At 48.7% G+C, this 19,951-nt stretch overlaps 1 protein-coding gene across 2 annotated transcripts in view; it reads right to left on the reverse strand.

Annotated features, from left to right (window-relative positions):
* TMX3 (thioredoxin related transmembrane protein 3) overlaps nucleotides 1-18,781 on the reverse strand; it is a 34,514-nt gene extending 15,733 nt beyond the window's left edge. Inside the window, exons 1-8 of one of the 2 annotated variants that reach the window (XM_045850168.1) lie at nucleotides 18,565-18,781; nucleotides 17,630-17,684; nucleotides 14,947-14,986; nucleotides 13,620-13,743; nucleotides 6,385-6,430; nucleotides 5,026-5,106; nucleotides 2,913-3,012; nucleotides 2,190-2,267 (exon numbers count right to left, since the gene is read on the reverse strand). In XM_045850168.1, the coding sequence (XP_045706124.1) occupies nucleotides 2,190-2,267; nucleotides 2,913-3,012; nucleotides 5,026-5,106; nucleotides 6,385-6,430; nucleotides 13,620-13,743; nucleotides 14,947-14,986; nucleotides 17,630-17,684; nucleotides 18,565-18,610 (570 nt within the window). In that variant the 5' untranslated portion in view covers nucleotides 18,611-18,781. The remainder of the gene's footprint in view (nucleotides 1-2,189; nucleotides 2,268-2,912; nucleotides 3,013-5,025; nucleotides 5,107-6,384; nucleotides 6,431-13,619; nucleotides 13,744-14,946; nucleotides 14,987-17,629; nucleotides 17,685-18,564) is intronic. The other variant, XM_045850167.1, reaches the window with a different exon arrangement.
* Between the last annotated feature and the right edge of the window lie 1,170 nt (nucleotides 18,782-19,951).

The following is a 19,951-nucleotide window of genomic DNA, read 5'->3' on the forward strand; positions in this document are numbered from 1 at the left end:
GCTGGAAAGCTCTGCAGGTGCGGGAGCCATGTTGAGTTCCCCTTTCCAATACTAAAAGGTGATCGATCACCCACTGCACTTAGCAGGCAAAAGTCTACTACAAGTTCTAGTTCTAGTCCATTCTAGGCCTTCGTATCGAGTGAAGAGACCCTGAATAGTGGTTCGTAACCTTCTGAGGCATCCGTTTCAGAATGTGATGGCAGTGTGGCCGATCTCCCACCCCGTCCTCCCTCCCCATTGAAAGCAAGCGCACATGCCGCACAGGCTCTGCCGACTGCCCCCGAGACCAGACCAAGTAAACCCCAGGGCGCCTGAGCTAACCAGGGCGTCGGAGCTCCCCAAGGAGCGCAAAACCATTTCAGAGCAGTTATAAGATAAGCCTCCATACACATGTTAGAGGAAGCATGAAACCCATACTCTAGGTAACTCTGTAACCTTCTTCAGACAAAATATTTAAACATTAAACTATGTTAAACAAAACGTACCTGTGTGCAGTATGACATACCTTTGTGAAAAAGCTGTTTAGATTCTCGTAACTTGCACTGATTACAAAGAGAAGCTCCCTCGATCATTTCCCACTCCCCCCTGCAGCTACGGCCGAAGTGCTCGGGGCCCCTTCTCAGCAAACCCGACTGACGAGAAGTCTGCAGTTGAGGCTTCGGGCCCTCACCGGAATCTCTCTCAAACGACACCAGTGAGGCCCTTCCCACGACTCTGAAACCGTTTCTCCTGAACCACCCACCTCCACGTGGACAGACGTGACTGCTTTCCTCTGCACACCCCGATCGCTCTGCGAGATTCTCGCGTGCCGGCCACTCCTACTGACGGGCGGTGACTTCTCACTGTCCTTTGCTGCCTTCCGCCCTGGGCCCTCTCACTGTCTTACAACTTGATGCCAGTGCCTGAGGAGTTTCTTCAGAGAGCCGTAACTCTAGACCCCTGCACCCAGCCGTGCATTCGGTGGCCGTACTTGGGTGTTGAATATGCTGAATCAAATTAGAATAGACAATTCAAAACTGCTGATCACACCCCTCACTCCCTGACTTGTTCCTTCTGCAGTCGCCTCAAGCTCACAAAAACACCACCATCTTTCAGGTTTTGGGTTTGAAACCCAGGTGTTCAAACCAAAAACCTATGAGTCACCCTTGAGTTTTCCTTTTTCCTCCAGATCGGCAAGCTCGAACGCTTCTATTTCCAAAGCACAACAATTCTCCCACTTCGCCCCAATTCTCTTACTCCCCTCCACGCCCAAACTCCCTCGACCACTTCAAGAGTCCAACTGACCTCTGGGTCTGCTCTCACCCGGGGCCAACTCACTCTGCGCTAGCGCAGCCGTGTTCCTCAAGTGAGCCCGAGGCCAGGCCCTGCAGCTGCTCCCGCCGACCCCACGCCTGCCCGGGGCCTGGGGGCCTCCCGGGCCTCTGCCTGCCCGCCTGCCGTTCCTCCCCCTCGCGTTACAACTGCAGCGGCCGACTGCTCTGTTCCTCCAACGCGCAGGGAGTGCCCTCATGCTGGGCACATCCGCCCCCTCTGTTCCCTGTTCCCGGTTCACTCGGGCCACAGGCCTGGCCGTGGCCTCTTCATGTCACCTAAGTCCCCGCTCAAACAAACGTCTTCTTCTCAGACAGACAGACAGTTCTCGACCAACGTATCTGCATGTCCCTGCGATGACCTTGCTCCTCTATTTTTCAGGGCCGTTTCGATGTCCTGTTTACAGCTTTGTTTCCCCAGGACCGCCCTCTCGGTCTGAAGACCTCACCGGCCACACTCAAGTGGAGCCCAGGCCTCCAGCCCGGAGACTGGGGGCCGCCCCAGAGGGTCTGATGACGGGCAGCTGCCCCCAGCTGGGACTTGCACAGTGCCAGGCGCACGGTTGGAGGACAGGAAGTGGCTGGTTCGCTACGGGGACCCGTAAGTAAATCCACTACTTAAAAATCTATTAGGGGTATGAATATCACCTCTCACTACTGCTATGATTTTAAAGAGGAAAAAAAGCACTAATGTAATAATAATAATCCCTAAAAGCTTTCAATCTAGTGATATTTGCTTATTAACAAGAAGCAATCTGGTATCAGTAGAACAGAGTAAATATGTTTACTGCTTCCACACATATCACAATTAATAAACCTTATAGATAAAATCTAGTAATTTGAAAATTAAAGTTATCAAAATCTAATTTTAAATATTACCTCGGGAACCACATCCTCTGAGGCAGAAAAGAAGTATGTATACACAATTAATTCGGAAGCAGCATCTATGTATTTCTCCTGTGAAAACACAAACAAAAAGTGGTACCTTTAAAATCAAAGTTAATTCCTCATTAAACAATCAGGGCAAGGTCAAAGCATTCGCTATGTAGTATCGATACAACTTGCTACCTTAAGTCCCTTTATGTGAAAAGATGAAATAAACTGTTTGTATGGCAAAAGACCACTGTAACTAAGTGCTTTCATACTCCTCCAAATACAGTTCACTACATATAACACAGGTTCGATTCATATTTATCAACGTAACTTCATGACTACAGGAAGAGAAGTGTGTGCATACACATAGATACACACACACATAAATCAATTTAAGACTATCGTCTTTTTGCCTTTAAAACATTTATACTCAAAATGCGGTTTGCAGTCTCAAAGGTTCCAAACGCTAAGACATTTAACCAGATCAGTGGCAGGAGGAACACCAGGGCCGGCGACAGCCGCCCGCTCTCCACTCACCCTTGGTTCAGGGAGGCGCACACACTGGGGAGGACCTGCGAGGCCGCGCCTGCACCATAAAACACTCAGATCGAACTGCAGTGTTTCCAACAAGAGTGAAGTGAGTTTCAGGTCCTGGTGAAGTTTTGCCCATACAGAACGTGAAATTGTCATACATGTGTCTTTTTGGATTAAAAAAAAATCATTTGATACCTTCAGAGGTGACTCTCCGCCTACGTAAACAAAAAACACACGATGTCTTTTCTGCACGTGTTCAAACATTTGCTGACTCGGAAGTGGCCGAACTAGAGCTCTGTTCGAAAAAGACACAAACGAAAAAAAGAACTTGTATTTGAACTAAAGACAGACGACATCAATCCTATTAATATGATAGCCCATTATGTCTCAAGTTACAAAGTTTAAACACTGTATTAACTGCATCTAAGTGTATCACCCAACCCACATAAATAAAACTATACCACACGGCCACTCCTGCTCCCACATACAGCACCCACGTGCAATCCATCAGCCTAACAACTGGGTTGAAAATACATCCCTTCAGAGTGCCAACTTAGCCAATATTTTGAGAGGTGAGAACATTCATTTAGCGTTCTCAGCCAAAACAAAACAATACACATGAGAATTGTCTTTTTTCCCCAAAAGATCATTCACACAAACACACTGTGAAATACTATCCCAGGAGTTTATGATACTATATTAAGAATATTTACAACTTTTGCTGCCCATTTAAATGCTATGTAGTTTTAAAATACCTTATTGAAGTTAAAACCTAAACCTTTCATAAGTATGTTATTTTTTCTCAGGAAAAATAGAATGGAAAATGGCAGTCAGAACAGTGAAAAAGGAGCTCAGAAAGAGAAAACAAAATAGTACAAAGATTTTATTATATAAGCATATTTCAAACCAGCAAGACTGAGAAATAAATTACATCAAAGATTATTAGAAAACATACCACTTACAGATTATTAAAAAATTAAACAAAGAGGCAGTCTTCTTTTAAATGTGACCTACATTATCAGATTTTTGACTCCACCAAATTTGCAAAAAGAAGGAAACCCATTCTGCAAAGGCAAACGTATCTCAGAACGCGCACAACTCCGCAGCGACACTGCGTCACTCCGCTCCGGTTCCTGCTTGACTTGAGTAACTGGGGAGTGACGCAACTCCAGGGCTGACTCCTGCAATTTCACTTGCGGCAGAGTCGCCTCCGGTTACATCAGGAGAAGCCCTTCTTAAGCGTAAGCTAAAGCTCATTAAAAATGGCCAAAGCATAGAGACCAACCTCAATCACGGGGGAATACAGTACCTACTAGCAATCCCCTTACAGAATATAAAATTATCTCAAAATGTATTTATTTGCAAAGCAAACGGAGACAATGGAACATGCTGGGATATGCCATCCAAGTGAAAATACAGAGGCTTTGTAAACTTTAATACATGAAGATCATTCCTAATTCTGTGCCTCGCCCTCAAATAGCTTAAGCCAGATAGCATCAAGCCACCCAACAAATCCACCCCGCTATTTCGATCTCCCTTAAAGCCATTTCAAACCATCGCTGTATCCTGTCAAGCTCAGGAGGAAGTGCCTGTACTTGCAAACTCAATACAGGTTAAGCTAGCTTGATTTTTGTTCTCTGCAAAAACTTGCACAAAATCACTTTAATAATTATGAACACCAACTTTCTTTATACCCCAGCAAGATGTAGACTAAAAAGCAAAATCCCTGCACTCCAACCAACAGAAAATGCTTATGGAAGCACGTGGGTTCCGACAGGCAAAATGTGCAATGACGGAGCACAGCTGGCACACAGCAGTGGGCGGGAGATCGGGGTAAGTGTTCGGCTCCATCTAAAAAGCACTTTCCTTTAGCACAGGCCAAGGCTTCAAAGCCCAGGTCTGTTCACAACAATAATGTTGAGGGGTTTCTCTTAAAACTCTAAAATTAGGTAACAGTAAAAACAAACTGATGCAAACCAGGTAGTGCAACAGCAAAATTACAACAAAATAAAAATTAAGATTCACAAAGTTGTTAGAAGCAATCAAATTTTGAAATGGTGTTAGAAATTGGGGACACGGTCTCCCACGTAGTGCCAAGATTTGACCGTGAGGATGACAAGTCTAAAATCAAGCCACAAACCCCCCGCCCCCTCACAGGATCCCCTTACACATGCCGCACAGCGCTGTATCTTCTCTCATAAATACAGAACAGATTTTATTCAGGCTAAAGCCTTTAATAAGGATCTATAAAAATTTAATTTTCAAATGTCAGTATCACACGGTACGGCCTTTCCCAGTACCAACTTACCCGGACACTCTGTGAGCAAACTCAATGATGTCGTCTTTGGTCCGCGGCCCTCTGTAATTGTATGCCAAGTCCCCCTTTAATCTTAAAGAGAAAGAACAAAGAAAAAGCTCGGATTATTTCAACGGTTTCACTATTTAATGCTAATCACTACTGTTAGATAAAATTGCTGTATATAAGTGCTAAATGCAGAGATTTAGAGGAAACAGTACAACCACATAATACAGAGCAGACGACTGGTGTCAGGGGGTCAGCAACTCAAAATATTAAGAAAAAGACTATATTTTATTAAAATTACATGAAATAATTTGCTCAGTATTTGGTAGTTGCATTGTATCTATGACTTATAAATAACGAATAATCTATACATTCGTGGTCAAGGACCAGTCAAAGCATTATAGTTCTCACTCTTCTCTTTTAAAAGGCAAGTAAAAGGTCAGAAAATTAAACTATTTGGTAATGGCAAAAAAAATTTTAAGCGCTACAACATCATAGTAACTTGATAGATGCTCCAATAATACAGAGTAAAACACATAAAAACACTCTTCTAGAAAGTTAGATAATTTTCTAAAGGTTTACTAATGAATATGTGTCCAACTGAGATTTTTTTTAAAAATTGTGAAAGCAAAGCAGAACATCTGTACGTAAGTAAAGAATGGAAAGGATGGTTGACTCAACACGAGGAAGTAAAGGAGGGTCAGTAAACATTCAAAAAGTGGGGGAAGGTAGGAGGTCAGCACAAAACCCAAGAAATAAAAAATGACTTGATTATAAAAATAAGTGTCAAAATAATTGACCTCCCCACATTATCAAATAAGGATATGGACCAAACTCCCAAGAAAATTCAGTAAAATGATGACTATAAATAATAAGCCCTTGAGAATTATCACACCATTTCTTCCAACTTGCACACTTGACATTAGACTCGATTGACGCCTACAGACCAGAGTGAACACCCGTAAACGGGGTCCTCTGCTTCTTTCACCTCTGAAGACACGCCCATCACTACGATGGCAGAGGGGCACACGCGCCAGGAGGCGGGACGCCCACGACCCGGAGAACAGACGCGGGAGCTCCCCGGGCAGAGGAGGCCGGGACTGGTGACCGGCCGCGGGCACACCTCGCCCTGCACGGAGCCCGCCACAGCCCCACGCGTGCCGCACTCGCCGTCGAGGGCACGTTCATGCCAACTCGGAAAAGCAGGGAGAGGCCGCCCCTCCTCGGGCCGCACACCGCGCCCAGAGAGAGCGGCTGAGCCCACGTCTTCAGTCCTGCCGGGCAGCTACCGGAGCTCAAGGCAATGAAAAGTGAGTAGAGCGAAGTAATGAAAACACACATGTAAACATGTAACACTCAACTTACAGCTTAATTGTTGGATAACCTCGAACTCCAAACTCTGAAGCAATGCCTTGATAAGAAAAAGAATAAATAATTCTAAATTTTTTTTAAAAATGAGGAACTAGGTAATAAATGAACCTTTTTTACTTAAAAATATAGATATATTTATACAAACTTATACAGATATACTGTTTTAAGTCTAAAAGGAATATAGACACACAAAAAGAAATGACATTCTTGTACAAAATACTTAACAAATCTAATTTATAGCCTGCACAAAATATTATGACAACATAAGAAATAAGTGCCAAAGTTTAAAATTTTGCCTCTAAAGTATTTATTTTTAAAAATAATTTTGTTTAAAGAAATATGTATGTATAAACACACGTACAAATAAAGTCTCACTTCTCATTTGACTTCATTTCCAACACAAATATTTCCTTTAAAAAATAAAAAGGCGAGGGGCCCACCCTTCCCTTAATGTTTTCTGAGTCTTAAAAGAACTGCATTTTAATTTCAAAACCATAAGTCACATCTGTAAGATTATTAAATTTCTACAATCAATATATGAACTAAAAGCAACTTCATCCATGGGTTTTAGAAGTTTCTGCTTCTGTAATGACCTAGACTCAGTCCAACTGACAAAAAGATTATTCTGCAATCTTCACATTAAAATGAGATAGTTGCTACAGGGGCATCTTTTTAAGGAAATGAAGAAAGAGTAACAAAAACAAGCAAACAAGAATCAGGACTTCAAGAATTCCAGAAATCACAACAGCAAATGAATGCTATATTACTTTACAGACCCAAGGCAACTGGGACAGTCAAGGAAAAAAAATAAAATATTCTCGCTTTCTAGACTATGTACAACACACTCACACAACTACCCTGGCACACGTCAAGTGCGCCGTCTTTACTGGCACGACCTCCCCACATGTTCTGTTTCCTCCAGCCCTGCAGTGTTTTCTCCGCGCAGCTGGGCGGGGAACCTGACGCTCCGCCCAGGTTCTGGTCCCCAGTCCCTTGGTGATGATGTCAAGCTTTGATTTCAACTCAACCCCACCAACACACAAGAATGACGACAACGCAAATCCCTTCGCCTTCCTCTGTCAGCCCGAGCTTCTCCCTCAAACGTGGGGCAGGGGCATCGGAAAGTGGGTTCCGGGAGAGGCAACACAGACAGCCGGGGGAGCACGGGGGGAACCCGGGTCCTGAACACGCAGGTCCCGCCTCTCGACCGCCATGTGACCTTAGCCCCACCGCCCTCACAACGTCCCTGTGCCCATCTCCCATGCAGGACTCTCTGCCGTCCGTCGAGTATGTTCTAACTGAGGACTGCTGTTCTGGAAACAGCCTTCTTCCAAGTAAACACAGAAATGATTCGGGGGAAATTATGCGGCTCAAGTTCGTTCTTAATGCCCCCCACCCCAGGCTCAGGAGGCAGGCCCTCGTCTCCTCAACCAGAACCCACTAAAAACTGCCTCGGGTGAAGACTAATGTAACCGCTGGGCAGAGGGCACAGCCCACCGGGAACTCCTTATACACGCTGGCGTGAACCTTACTTATACACAAATCCAATTAGAAAGTGACACACGCAATCCCTGAGAAAACGCAGCGGTGGTGTTTCACGGCTGGGTGTGGTCTCCCAGAACAGGCTTCAGAGAGGCGTCCAACCCCTCACCTCATCTCCACGGCCCCGGGTGTGGAGATCCGGAGGACAGTGACGGGTGTCGCCACCCACTCTGCAGCCCCTGGCTCCCTGAACGGACATCAGCCTCCATTCCTGATAGAAGTTCAAGTGCAGCGACTCCTAAAACTGCATACTTAGGTTTCCCAAGAGGAAAATGGGCGGGTAATAAAAAGTGCACAAGCAAAGCACGGGTTACAGGCATGAGAGGACCCAGGTTAGGGTGGCGGCTTCTCCATGTACCCTCCGTGCAGCTCTGCAGAATTCTTCGCTTCTCTGACCGTTGCCCCTCCGAGGACAGTCCTCCCCCCCCACCCCCCATCAGGCTGTGGGTGGGACTCGAGCGTGAGCCCCTGGAGAAAGAGCCCCACGGAGAAGCTGGCACACAGAGACCCGCAGACACCAGTGTGTTTCCTGTCTCTTCTGGACCCTGATCGCAGTGCTGAGTATTTATCTCCGGGTGATTCCATGTACCGATGGCATTCGTAAGAATAAGCACGTGCAGAGTGTCTTATAACTGGCTTTAAGAGACATTTGACTACTTGTTAAGACAATTTTGTGGGGGAAGAAAAAATGTTAATGTTTTTCAAATACTACTACTAATACTTAGGTAGAGTCGGTAACCTTTTCAAGAGCAAGTGTTGGTTAGGTAGCAGGGCTGAGACTGCAACTCAAGTCTGAATTTACATTTTCTTGTTCTTTCTGTTTTCGTTAGAGAATAGTGTGCAATGAAACCGAAGATCGATTCCTTTATAAACTGAAGAACCCATTTGTAACGTGCATCACTTCCCCTCAAGTCTTGTCATTTAAAATGGTCATAAACGGAGGTGAAACATGGTGCCCCTATCTCGCTGCTTTCTCCGTGAAATAACTTGAAGAGACCGAGGTGGGTCATGGTGACCTTGGACTCAGGCCTAATTCTGCCCCCAACTTTGCGGTCTGAAACCACTCACAGTCATTTCACGGCTAACGACCTTCTGCTGCTTCACCTACACAACGGGAGGGAGGAGAAGGAAGGAGCCGAACTCCATCCAAAGTCCCCTTCCGCCTAAGACACGACTCCTCTCGGTACTTGGCATCACCAGGTGTCAGATATCAAAAGGGAACACCACAGTGGCGGTTCTCCGCTGCAGGGAGGGGGTGAGGTCTGGCGACACACTGGGCTGCCACCACGTGGGGGAGCCCCGGTGCTACTGGTGTCGAGTGGGGAGAGGCCGGGGATGCTGCTAAATGTCCCACAATGCACAGGAACACCTTCTGCCCTCAAGGAAAAGATCATCTGGCCCAGAATGTCCACAGTGCCAGGTGTGAGCAGCCCTGAGGTACAGTCACTGCCCAAAGGGGCTTACAATCTGTGAGAAAGGATGCTATTGGCCCAATGGCGCTGCAAGTTCATGCATCGAAGGGAGGTAAAATGCGATTTTTACCTATGTCAGGCTTAAGCTGAGGAACACACAGAATTTCAGTGGATTCATAATAAAAATCAACACATCATTACAGCTAACATCATAGCCACTTTAAACTCTGATCAAGGCACAATTTTAGCACTCAGTTTTGAAGGGATGCACAAAGAGAGAGGCTAAGATATGTATGTGAGTTTACACCGGACACTATTCAACTTTTAAGTGTTACCTGCTTATAGGATTACTAGTTACAACCAGGCACCCGACTGCGAACACACGGGGCAGAGGGAATCGTGGCAGCTCCCGCTTCTCTGGCTCAAGGTCTAGCAGGGGTCCGCGCGCAACTGCAGACGCTCCCACGCACCGCAGCGCCCCCCTCCCCCAACACTGCGGGACTTCCTGCCCTCTATCACTGACCCACCATCCCACCCCGAGCCGCGGTCCTCTAAGGAACTAGTCAGCGAAATGATACCTTACTCTACTTTGTGGTTCTCCAACGTAAGCGTGCAGCCGAATCCCCCAAGTCCACGGACAAACACAGATTCTCAGCACCCCGCCTCGGGGATTTTCGTCCGGTAGCGCTGGCGCGGGCCTCCGGAACCCAAGTCTACGCGAGCGCCCCAAGTGACCCGAATGCGGGTGGCATGCTGACGCAGACGTGGACGGCACCCTGGGAAGCACGGACTCTGAGACCCGAGCAGCAGCCCCGGGCTGGGGGAGGTGCCAGTACCCAGCCGCTCCTTGGTGCCTCGCAGTCAGACACAGGCCGCACCGGCAGCTGGCTCGAAAAGAAAAATTCAATTTCTTCACCTCTGTGACCCCAAGTTTTCCTGAACTGCCTGCACTGCAGCTGCCATGAAGTATTTCCGGAGACTTTAAAAATTGTACGCCAAAAATCTATTTGTGATCTCTAAACAATCATTCTTGAATACCTCAACCTTTTTTAGGTACTAACAAGATAAATTTCTTTTTCTCCATAGCACATAAAACATCTCCTTGATGCTATAATGAAATGAAAAATGCACCCATCACTGACATCAAACACCGAGTAATACCAGACAATTTACTTAGGTTTATTGGTGATCGTCTGTCTCTCCCCACTAGAATGTAAATCCACGGGAGTGGAGACCTCCGTCTGTTTTGCCCACTAACGTATGTACCGCCCATGCCTAGACCACACCTGGGGCACGTCCGGGAACGCGCTGAGCGCTCACCGCCTACCTGCTGAGGGAATGCCGGCTCTACCACGTCCAACACAAGACCGACTTTTCACCACGCTCTGTTCGTGCGCCTGCAGCCGTCCCAGGATGTGGGGGGGGGCAAGCCTCGCCGTGCGGGCTGGGGTGCCGGCTGGGGTGCCGGCCCGGAGGGGGCGGAGGTTTACTAGTCCGCATCGAGGACCACAGGACAGAGGGTGAACAGTTCCAGGCACAGGGCAGTCCTCGGCACACACCAGTCCCCTCCCTCCTCCTAAAGCTGGGCATGTGCTTCAGGTAACGTGGTGGATTTCTGTTTCATGCAATGCAACCGCTGTAGAGGCTGTTTTCTCCCATTAATTCAGCGTAACGTATAACACAATGGTAAGTGTACCAAAAAATAAAGTCTCTAACAGTTATAATATCAGAGGCAAAATGTAAACCTCTTAGTGGGTCATAAATATGAAATGAGTAAATGTCCCACCATAAAGCTACAAACTGTACATGAATTCTTAAGAACTATAAACATATTGTTTTTAGTCACAGCATTCAAAATACTTTCTTCTCCAAGCTACTCAGAAAAGTCTCCGCTATTTTTCTCCAATCATAGTGTGACTTAATAAATACTGAAAACACTAAGGAATTAGATAGTATAAATTTTTGACAGATGTATACTGTTAATTATCACTGTAGCATCACATGAGTAGTTCACCATTGTGATTTTACTGATTTATAGGAACTACGTTTCTTACTGTCTTTATACCCCATGTTCCTCTGCACATTACTTTATCACTCCACTGAGTGACTCCAGGGGCCACAAGAGTGTGGAGTGTTTAAGGTTTTACTGCACTTGTTGGTTTGTCCCTTTCTCCTCTATTAGACTACCAGGGTTTGCTTTGGTCCTTACTCGGTTTCTACAGACCAGAGCAAGGCTCGACGAGCAGCAGCGACTACATGCTGACTGACCGACTGAATGACTATATGCATGAATGTATGAATACGCATGTGCAATCGACATAAAAGCAAAGACACAGTTCATTTACTTTGGGGAACAGCAGGTGAAAGGAGTCATTTCTCAAACTGTGCTTAAAGCTTCTCTCAGGAAACACCAACTCCAGCATGTTATTCCGTCTCTCTCTGCAGCAACCCCTGCCGTGGACCTCCTCCCCTCCCCGAGTTTCAGCAGCTCACTTGTGGCGCTCAGTAATGCCAGCGCTAACACCGTGTCTGCCCTCCAGCTCCCACTCCCAGACATCAACACAGCAAAACATGCACCGCAAATTCAAACCGGCTGCTAACGTGAAAATCGGACAAAATTAAATTTCGTAGTCTTCTCTACATAACCGGCGGTGGTGGAGTTCAGTGACTATGCTAAGAATCCGACACTCTTATTCCCAACTGTTCTTCTTTCTGTCACAGTGCTAACCGATCACGTCTGTGCTCTCCCCCTTGACCGTGTCTGAGACCTCCCACTTCCTCCTCCCGCTTCCTCCTTCCGCCACTGCCGGCACCCAAGTCTGGGCCCCTGGCACCCTCCTCCCAGGTGCATCCACAGTCACCCCGAATCTCCTGCCTCTCGTCTCCACTCTTCTTTCCATCGGGAATGCAACAAATCATTGGCCTTCTCGAAAACGTGTAATGCCTCTTAGTTGACAACCTATAAAATCCAGAACACTCTGTCCCACCGGAGGGGCCCTGAAAACCTGTCATTACCCCTTGGCACCTCCTAACGCACTGGCCATCGCGGTTAGGGTTTTGAATACGAGACAGCAATACAATCCTCCCAATCGAGGGGATCGTCACTCTTCCATGTTCAGGCAAGAAAACTAAAATTAAGCGATTGAGCACTCCCTGACGCCACAAAAAAAACAGGACATCGCAGAGTTGGGATTAAAACGTAGGTCTGTCTTGTTCCAAAACTGCACCTAGAGCACAATGCTGATTTTCTACAACGACTTCCCCTTTCTTCATTAATTGAAGGAAAAGGAAACACGCATTTATTGAACACTATAAGGGGCTTTGCAGATGCTACGTCGTTGAAATCTCCAAGGAGCCCGTGAGAGAGGCGCGACAGTAAAGACCCCCGGTGTGGGCGTGGAGCTGGGTGCCCTGCAGCACCTCCCGGGGCTGCGCGGTGAGGCGGCAGGCCGGGCCAGCGTCGGATTCCGACTCCCTGAAGCCACGCTCTTTCCAAATTTCTGTGATAACTTGTCTTTCTCCCCACCTGACTCCACCTTTTTTGAAATCTTTAAGACAGGCATGGGCAACCTTTTCCTGTAAAGGGTCACGAATGTGGGAGTCTTTGCCGGGGGTGCAGTCTCTGTGACAACTACGCCCTGCGCCACCGGGACGGGAAAGCAGCCACAGGCAGGCCGGCGGGCTCAGTCCCAACGGGGCTCCACTTGCTGGGCCAGGCGGCGGCCAGACTCCGTCCACGGGCTGCGGCTGGCCAACCCCTTCTTGAAGTCTGTTCTCTCGCACGTTCTCCATGAGCTCACCTGCAAGTCTCCGGCTTTGCTCTGACATTCCCTCTCCTGCCAGCACCCTCCCGACCCTCCCCTGCACTCACCCTGACTGAACGCACCCTTCACCTTCCCACCTACGCCCCGGCCACGCCACCGCCGCCGACTCAAACAAGGACTCTCCCGGTTTGCTCCCACCGCAGCACCGGTGGTTGTCAGTGCTCTAACCCCTACGGTTGCCCCGGCCCCTGATTACCTCCAGGGCACTCCAAGCAGAAACAATGGCTTATGCATCCATCGCTAGCAGGCAGTGGGTGCCGTGGTCTGCGTATTACACATGCAATGGTTAATTCATTTAACTCATAAAGCACAGTCTTACATTAAGATACCTTTCATTTTACGTGACCGAAAATACATACGCATTTCTCCCTCCTACCTTGAACACTGGTTTGCATAACTTAAACATTTTCATGAGGAGAACAGTCAAGAAATGAACTGAGCAGATGCTTACCGGAATAGGAAGTAGCATCCATCTTCCCAACTTTAACTGGCGAACCGATGCTTTTCATCTCAACACCAACTTCATTCCAAATCGGTTCCAGCTTTTTACAATGACCACACCATGGCGCATAAAACTTGTTGAAACAAAAACAAAAACAACCACTAATATGCTGTGCTACCATGAATACCAATGTTAATTCTTAAAAAATCTATTTGACAAAGTGATCTGATAATAAACTGTTCTAGACAAAAAAAAATACACAAAACTCTCAATGTAATTTTCAAATTGGTTAACATAGTAACAAACACACACAAAAGCCTAGATAGGTTAACTCCCAACATACACCTCAATGTTGACACTACTTTAGGGTATTTTAAATGACTACTGATACATCTTTAAACTAGATATACAATTTACAGTAAAAGCACCTTAGTTTCCAAGTGGTGTGTCCATGTTATACATAAGATGAGACCACCAAATGCAGAACACATGCTCTGTTTCTACCTAGCTAGTTCTATTGCAAACATTCCAACGCAGCAGGTGCCTTTGCTACTTCAGACGGGACCCCCGGGAAGGACCGGAGACCAGTAAGACACCACTGGCTGGGCAGGGGGGCGGGGCAGGCTGGTTCCACCGAAAACACAGGTCTTCCTTCTCTGCAGTCACAGCCGCCAGGGCGGCACCTGGTGTGAGGGTGAATGGTGTAGCAGACTGCGTGCTGCACTGCCACGAAACAGGATTTATCTTCTCATTAATGCTACACTGTGGACGTGTTCAAGCACAAGAGACAGAGTGTTCCACAGTGGGCCTCGTGCCCACAGCCTGGCCTCGCCAAGTGTCAACTCTGTGCCACCGGTACGCTGTCTCTCCTGCTGCCACTCTACTTTGGGACGGAGGCATGCGAAAACACTCCCAAACACCGCAAGGGCTAATATAGTCCAAACTTGAAGGTGAGGAAAGGAAGGTGACAATGTGACTCTGTTCCCTACTGAGATGAAACATGATGTCGAGTGTCAGATGACTGATCACGGACACCGGCTCCGGGACGACATGACGAAACTGAGAGTGAGAGCTGCAGTCAAGTCACGCCACCCCCCCGAGACAGAGCCCACAGGCTGACCTCACTGAACTTCCCCCAAATCGGGCTCCCTCCCAGGAACATGAAGGCCCTGGGGTTCGCTTTAATATAAAACGCCAACAGCACTCACTACCTAAGAAAACAGAATTGAGCAGTGTACCTAAGAACTAGACATAGGTATGTGGGTGGAGGAGGACAGGAAAATACCACCTGAAATGGCAGGGGTGGTTCCTTCGTACAAAAGAACGACATACTCACATCCACAAGCCAGATGTCATCTTTTCGGCTGTCTTTAAACCTAGAAAACAAAAAACAGGAAGACAAACCTTGGTATGCTTGCACTTCACCACTGAACGGTAGAGGTGGGGTAACCCATGGACGAGTGGAGGAGCGTGGAACGAAGGCTTTCGGTAGGTGTCTAGGCGCAAGTTCCACTCGGCGGCCTCTCTGCCTGCCCACGAAGCACCGAACGGAGCGGCGGAGAGCTGACACCGCGGCGCAGCGGCACCTGGCGGAGCCGGAGGCAGGCCTCAGCGCCTGCCTCTCGGCTGCACTGCCGCCCGCGTTACCGTGGGCACGGCGGGGCGGAGGCTGCCATCCTCGGGCAGCTCCCTGGTCTTCGGCTGCCCGTGGCTGGCATGCAGGAACTTGGATTTCAGCTGACAAACGGTGACTCGCTGGTGTCACGACGAGCAAACAGGGCGGTTTGATAAGAACGGCCGCTTTCCCTGTGGCCCTTTCTGACCCCGCCTGAACAGAAAAGAGGGGCGGGGACCACGGGCCTACTCAGCCCCTGACAGAAGTCCCCACGAGCACAGCCACCCATCGCGCTGGCAGGCAGGGACAGCTCTGGCACCCACAGTGCGGCAGGAGTGGCGAGGCGCCCCGCGGGGGTCTCCCAGCTCCATGAAAGGCCTGGTGAGTGCCCCTCCATCTCTGGGGAACAGCACGGAGGAGCCGCCTCCGGCCCAGTGGGGTCCCGGACGTAGAGACCTCCTGGACGCCCCCACCACCAGGCCTGGCTCAGCGATGGCTCCTCCTGCTCCACTTGAGCGCAGTGGAACTGGGTGTGGCCTCCACCAACAGGAAAGGGACTGTCCTTCACGAAGCACGGAGGAGGACCTTCGCACATGGGCGGCTGGACGCCGTGCGGAAGGCCGTGTGATCATCTGCCCCCCTGTGCTCCCACCCCCGTCTCCTGGCTCCAGCCCCAGCACATAAGCGCCATCCCGTTGTCACTGACTCGTGGGGCCGTGGCTAACGGCTTGGCCACTTGCTGGTGTGGCATGTGAATGGGACCCCTGTGAAGATGAGACACTGGCATGGAGACATGATGCGCATTTCCGTGCCGACACGGACGCTCACCGGAAAGGCCCCTATGCCGACAAAGGGAAATGCAACCAAGGAGCAAACAAGGTTTGTCAGCTCAACGCAGAAACCAACTGTGCTTTGCCCTGGAGCAGGCAGGGGCATGAGTGACAGCCTGCTGGGTGCGCTCAAGGACGGAGAGGCAGACACACCCTGGACCGGGCTGGCATGCACGGACCAGCCCGAACACGCCGTCCTGCCTGTCGGAGCCTGAGGTCGGCAGGCCGGGGCCTTCACAGCGGAGAGGACCGGTCGCACCCCTCGTGATGCGGGGCCAGCCCTGCCAGAGTCAGGGTCCACAGAGCACCCGACTGAGGAAGGCACTAGTTTGGGGTGTCTGTGCCTGCTCATCCCCTTCCTCCTGCCCAGGCAAAGTCACAGCTGTCAGGCCGTTCGAAAGCAGGTCTACAGTGACATTTAACGCGATGACCGCCCTGTGAACAACGGCTCCCCCCAGAATCAGTTTCTGTAAACAATCGACAAGTGTACCCCAGTACCCACTGGCCTGGGTGGTAAAGTGCCCCACGGGGCCCTGTGCCCAAATGACCGGCCGCTGCACCAATGTCACCGTGTGGGGGTCAAACCCATCAAACTGAATGTAGCAACGAAGGCTTGATTCACTTACTGCTATGATGTCAACCAAGAGGCAAAACAAAAACCAAATCAAACCAAAACACAAAAAGAGCACCAGCTCCCCGAGTTCCATTTCCCCAGGTGGAGTGGCATCAGGCAGGGGTCAGGGGGGCCAGCACAGACCGAGGGGTCCCTCTCACTGCTGAGGAGTACTGACCCCAAGGCTTCCGCCTCTGCCTCTCATGGCCGCAAGGGCAGAGGGTGGGCAGGAGTGGGAAGGCACTGAGTCCACGCTGCGGAAAGTGCCTCAGCCAAGCCCCCCGTGAGTAGGTCTCTGCAGAGGTGCCCAGCAAATGCCTGAGGTGCAGCCCCGCAAACCCATAAAGGCAAGTGCGCTGGGTGTGCAGGTGAGCATCCAACTAGGGCTGGCGGGCGTGGGGAGGGCTAGTTTATGACTACAACTCCCGCCAGAGACCGCAGGGCGCTGGCTGCACCAAGTCTGGTGTGGGGAGGGCAGCTGCCCCCTGGAGGCCTGCGGGGGAGGGGGGGATGGCTTGGAATTGCCTGCAAGATCACACATCGGTTTCTGGTTTCCGTCTGGAGCAGGAATCCTCACCTACTACAAGCAAAGCCTTGTGATTAACACTGTGGTGCTACAAAGAACAAAACAACAACAAACACACACACACAAAAACGCATGAACACACACAGTATGTTCCCAAACCCCAGCACTGCTTACAAGAGATTACAGAAGGAAAAACATAACAAATACAGGTAAAATGATAAAATGGAACATAAGTTGAGTTTGCCACAGTTTTTTTTTTTTAAATCTTGTAACAGTGTCTGTCTTTTGAGTACAACCCCATTTTGTACATACATAGCACTGGCAACTAGCCCTAGAATCAGATTAGTTCTATGTAAGTTACATCTCTACTGTTAAAAGATTAAATTCACACAAATACCCAAAAGAAGATACCATTTAAAAAATATGTATACTCACGATTCATCTAAATCTTCTACAAATCCTTTACAGAAAGCCACATCAAGCAAAACAACTGAAAAAAAAAAGACAAAATATAAAATAAGTGCTGATCTATCATTTGACTTGTACTATTTATTGCTCAGTCACCTATCGTGTTTTTGATTTTTTACAACCCACCAAAAACTTCATCATTGAGCCATCCCAGGGCACAAGTGATGCAAAGCATAAATAGTTCATTTGGTTAGTAAATATGTACTCTGCATGCAACCATACTATTACAAACAAGGTAATGCTAGTGAATCAGAGGTTCTTTTCAAATATGCTTTAATTCCCTGCTATTTTTTTCCCCTTTTGAACATTCCATCTTTGGGGAATAGAGACAGGAATCGCGCGCTATGTTTCTTGAAAGCCAATGATCTCCTGGGTATACACTCCAAATGCCATTCCAGATTCTATTAGTTTCCATCCCAAATTTATGGATAGAAAGAACGCTGAGCTCCACCGCTAATCCATACTCGGGAACAGTGTCCGGCATGTCTTGGCAACTCAGTAAAGGCAGCCCAGAAAGAACCAGGGGTGCCGGGGCTCAGAACAGGCCCACGTGGTCCCCGGGACCTGAGCCTGCCCTGCCCCGCCCTGCCCAGCCCAGCCCCGGGCCACCCCTCTCTTCGGCCCCTTCTTGGGAAAGCACAGGGCTCGGAACCTAAAGCCAAAGCACGGGGTGGCTGTGAGCTGGGAAGGTCGCATCCTTCCTGCCTATCATCAGTGCAGCCAGCGCCGCTGGAAAACTTCCTGCCACCGAGCATCAGAACCAAACGGAAGGCAGCCGCGCCCTTCGCGCGAGTGGCACTGGTCTCGGGCAGCCCGCAAGGGGCGCATGGGGCAGCAGCCGCGGTCGGTCGCGGGCATCTATCTCAGCGGCCCGCCTCGCATCGCTACCACCAGGCCTGTACCTAAGGCGCAGAGCCGCAGGACGACCCCACGTGTCCCAGCTGCCATGGTCGCCGCAGGAGAGCTGAAAGCCCAGAGAGAGAGAGAGAGAGAGAGACACCCGAGCAGCCGCCGCCAGCGCTCCCGGAAAAGGAACAGAGCGCGGAAGGGAAGCTTGGCGCGGAGGCCAGGGGCGGGGCAGGCCGGCCTCCGGTAGGCTCCCAGGACCCTGCCGGCCGCCCCCTCCGAGCATGCGCGGAAGTAGGGCGCATGCGCTGGATGGGGGCGCAAGCGCAGTTGTGGCCTCAAAGCGTTTGCGTTCTGGGGGCCCCGGGGAGCGTGGGAATGGAGTGTCCGGTCTCTGCGGGCGGGGCAGAACTGAGTGTGTGGCTTGGGGGCGTTTCCGGGAAGTTCAATTCCCGCTAAATTTGAAAAAAAGGGGTAGATTCCAACGAGGTAGCTTGAGGCTGGACTCGGCCAGGGCATTCCTTCCCTGCGTAGATGCAGTGGGTGATCAAATTCTTAGAGAGGTAGGAGTTGGCAGTGGTTAGGCTCAGAAAGGTTAGGTGGCTGCGGGACCCTCCACATACTATTTCAACGGTGGTTTAGGAATCGTCTTGGAACCATTTTGCAAAATGGGAGAGCTGTCTTTCAGTAAACAGCTGCATTTTTTTGCCCATTAAAGGAGTCCCTGTTAATTTATTTTTGTCTTGAAAACTGAAAAAATGAAATGGATCATTGAATATATTTTTCGATGATTTGTTCCTTTATGTTTTCTTGTAGAAATAAGTAAAGTACTAATGCAAAATATTTAAATGGGTGTTTTTCTACATAACAAAAACGATTTATAAAGCAATAAAGTTTTATATGATGGTTACAGCCCCAAACACTACGTCTAATTCAGATGAGATCAGTTACTGAATGTGTGTTGTGAGAACAGAAATGGATTGCTTATGTCAGCTGATTCACCTTAGGTTCAAAGTAGCAGCAGGCAGAAATCTCATAAACATCGCTATTCCCAGTGACTGGAAGGTTAAATTATAATCTGATTGAAAGTAAGCCCTAGGTTCCCTCCCTTTTGTACACATCGCATGGTATCCAATGCAGACCTTCAGATTCCAATATATTTTTAAGTGAGCATCTGGTTTATTCTACAAACTAAAAATGCATAAATATTTAATCCTCTTCAAAGTTCTCAAATTAGGAAATATAGTTGAGGATCCAGGGGCTCAGGAGGTAATTTACTGAATAGCGAAAAAGGATGGAGTTACTATTGAAACGAAGCCTCAGATTCCAAAGCTGGCTTTCTGTCTGTCCTTCCTTCTTTCCATTCTTATTTTTTGAACATCACTTTTATTTCTGACTTAGGTGAAAGATGAAACACAACAGGTCAGATTGTTCTCAAGCTAA

Source organism: Phyllostomus hastatus, unplaced genomic scaffold (assembly GCF_019186645.2).
Source record: "Phyllostomus hastatus isolate PE091 unplaced genomic scaffold, TTU_PhHast_1.1 phas_contig_80, whole genome shotgun sequence".
Classification (NCBI taxonomy): domain Eukaryota; kingdom Metazoa; phylum Chordata; class Mammalia; order Chiroptera; family Phyllostomidae; genus Phyllostomus; species Phyllostomus hastatus.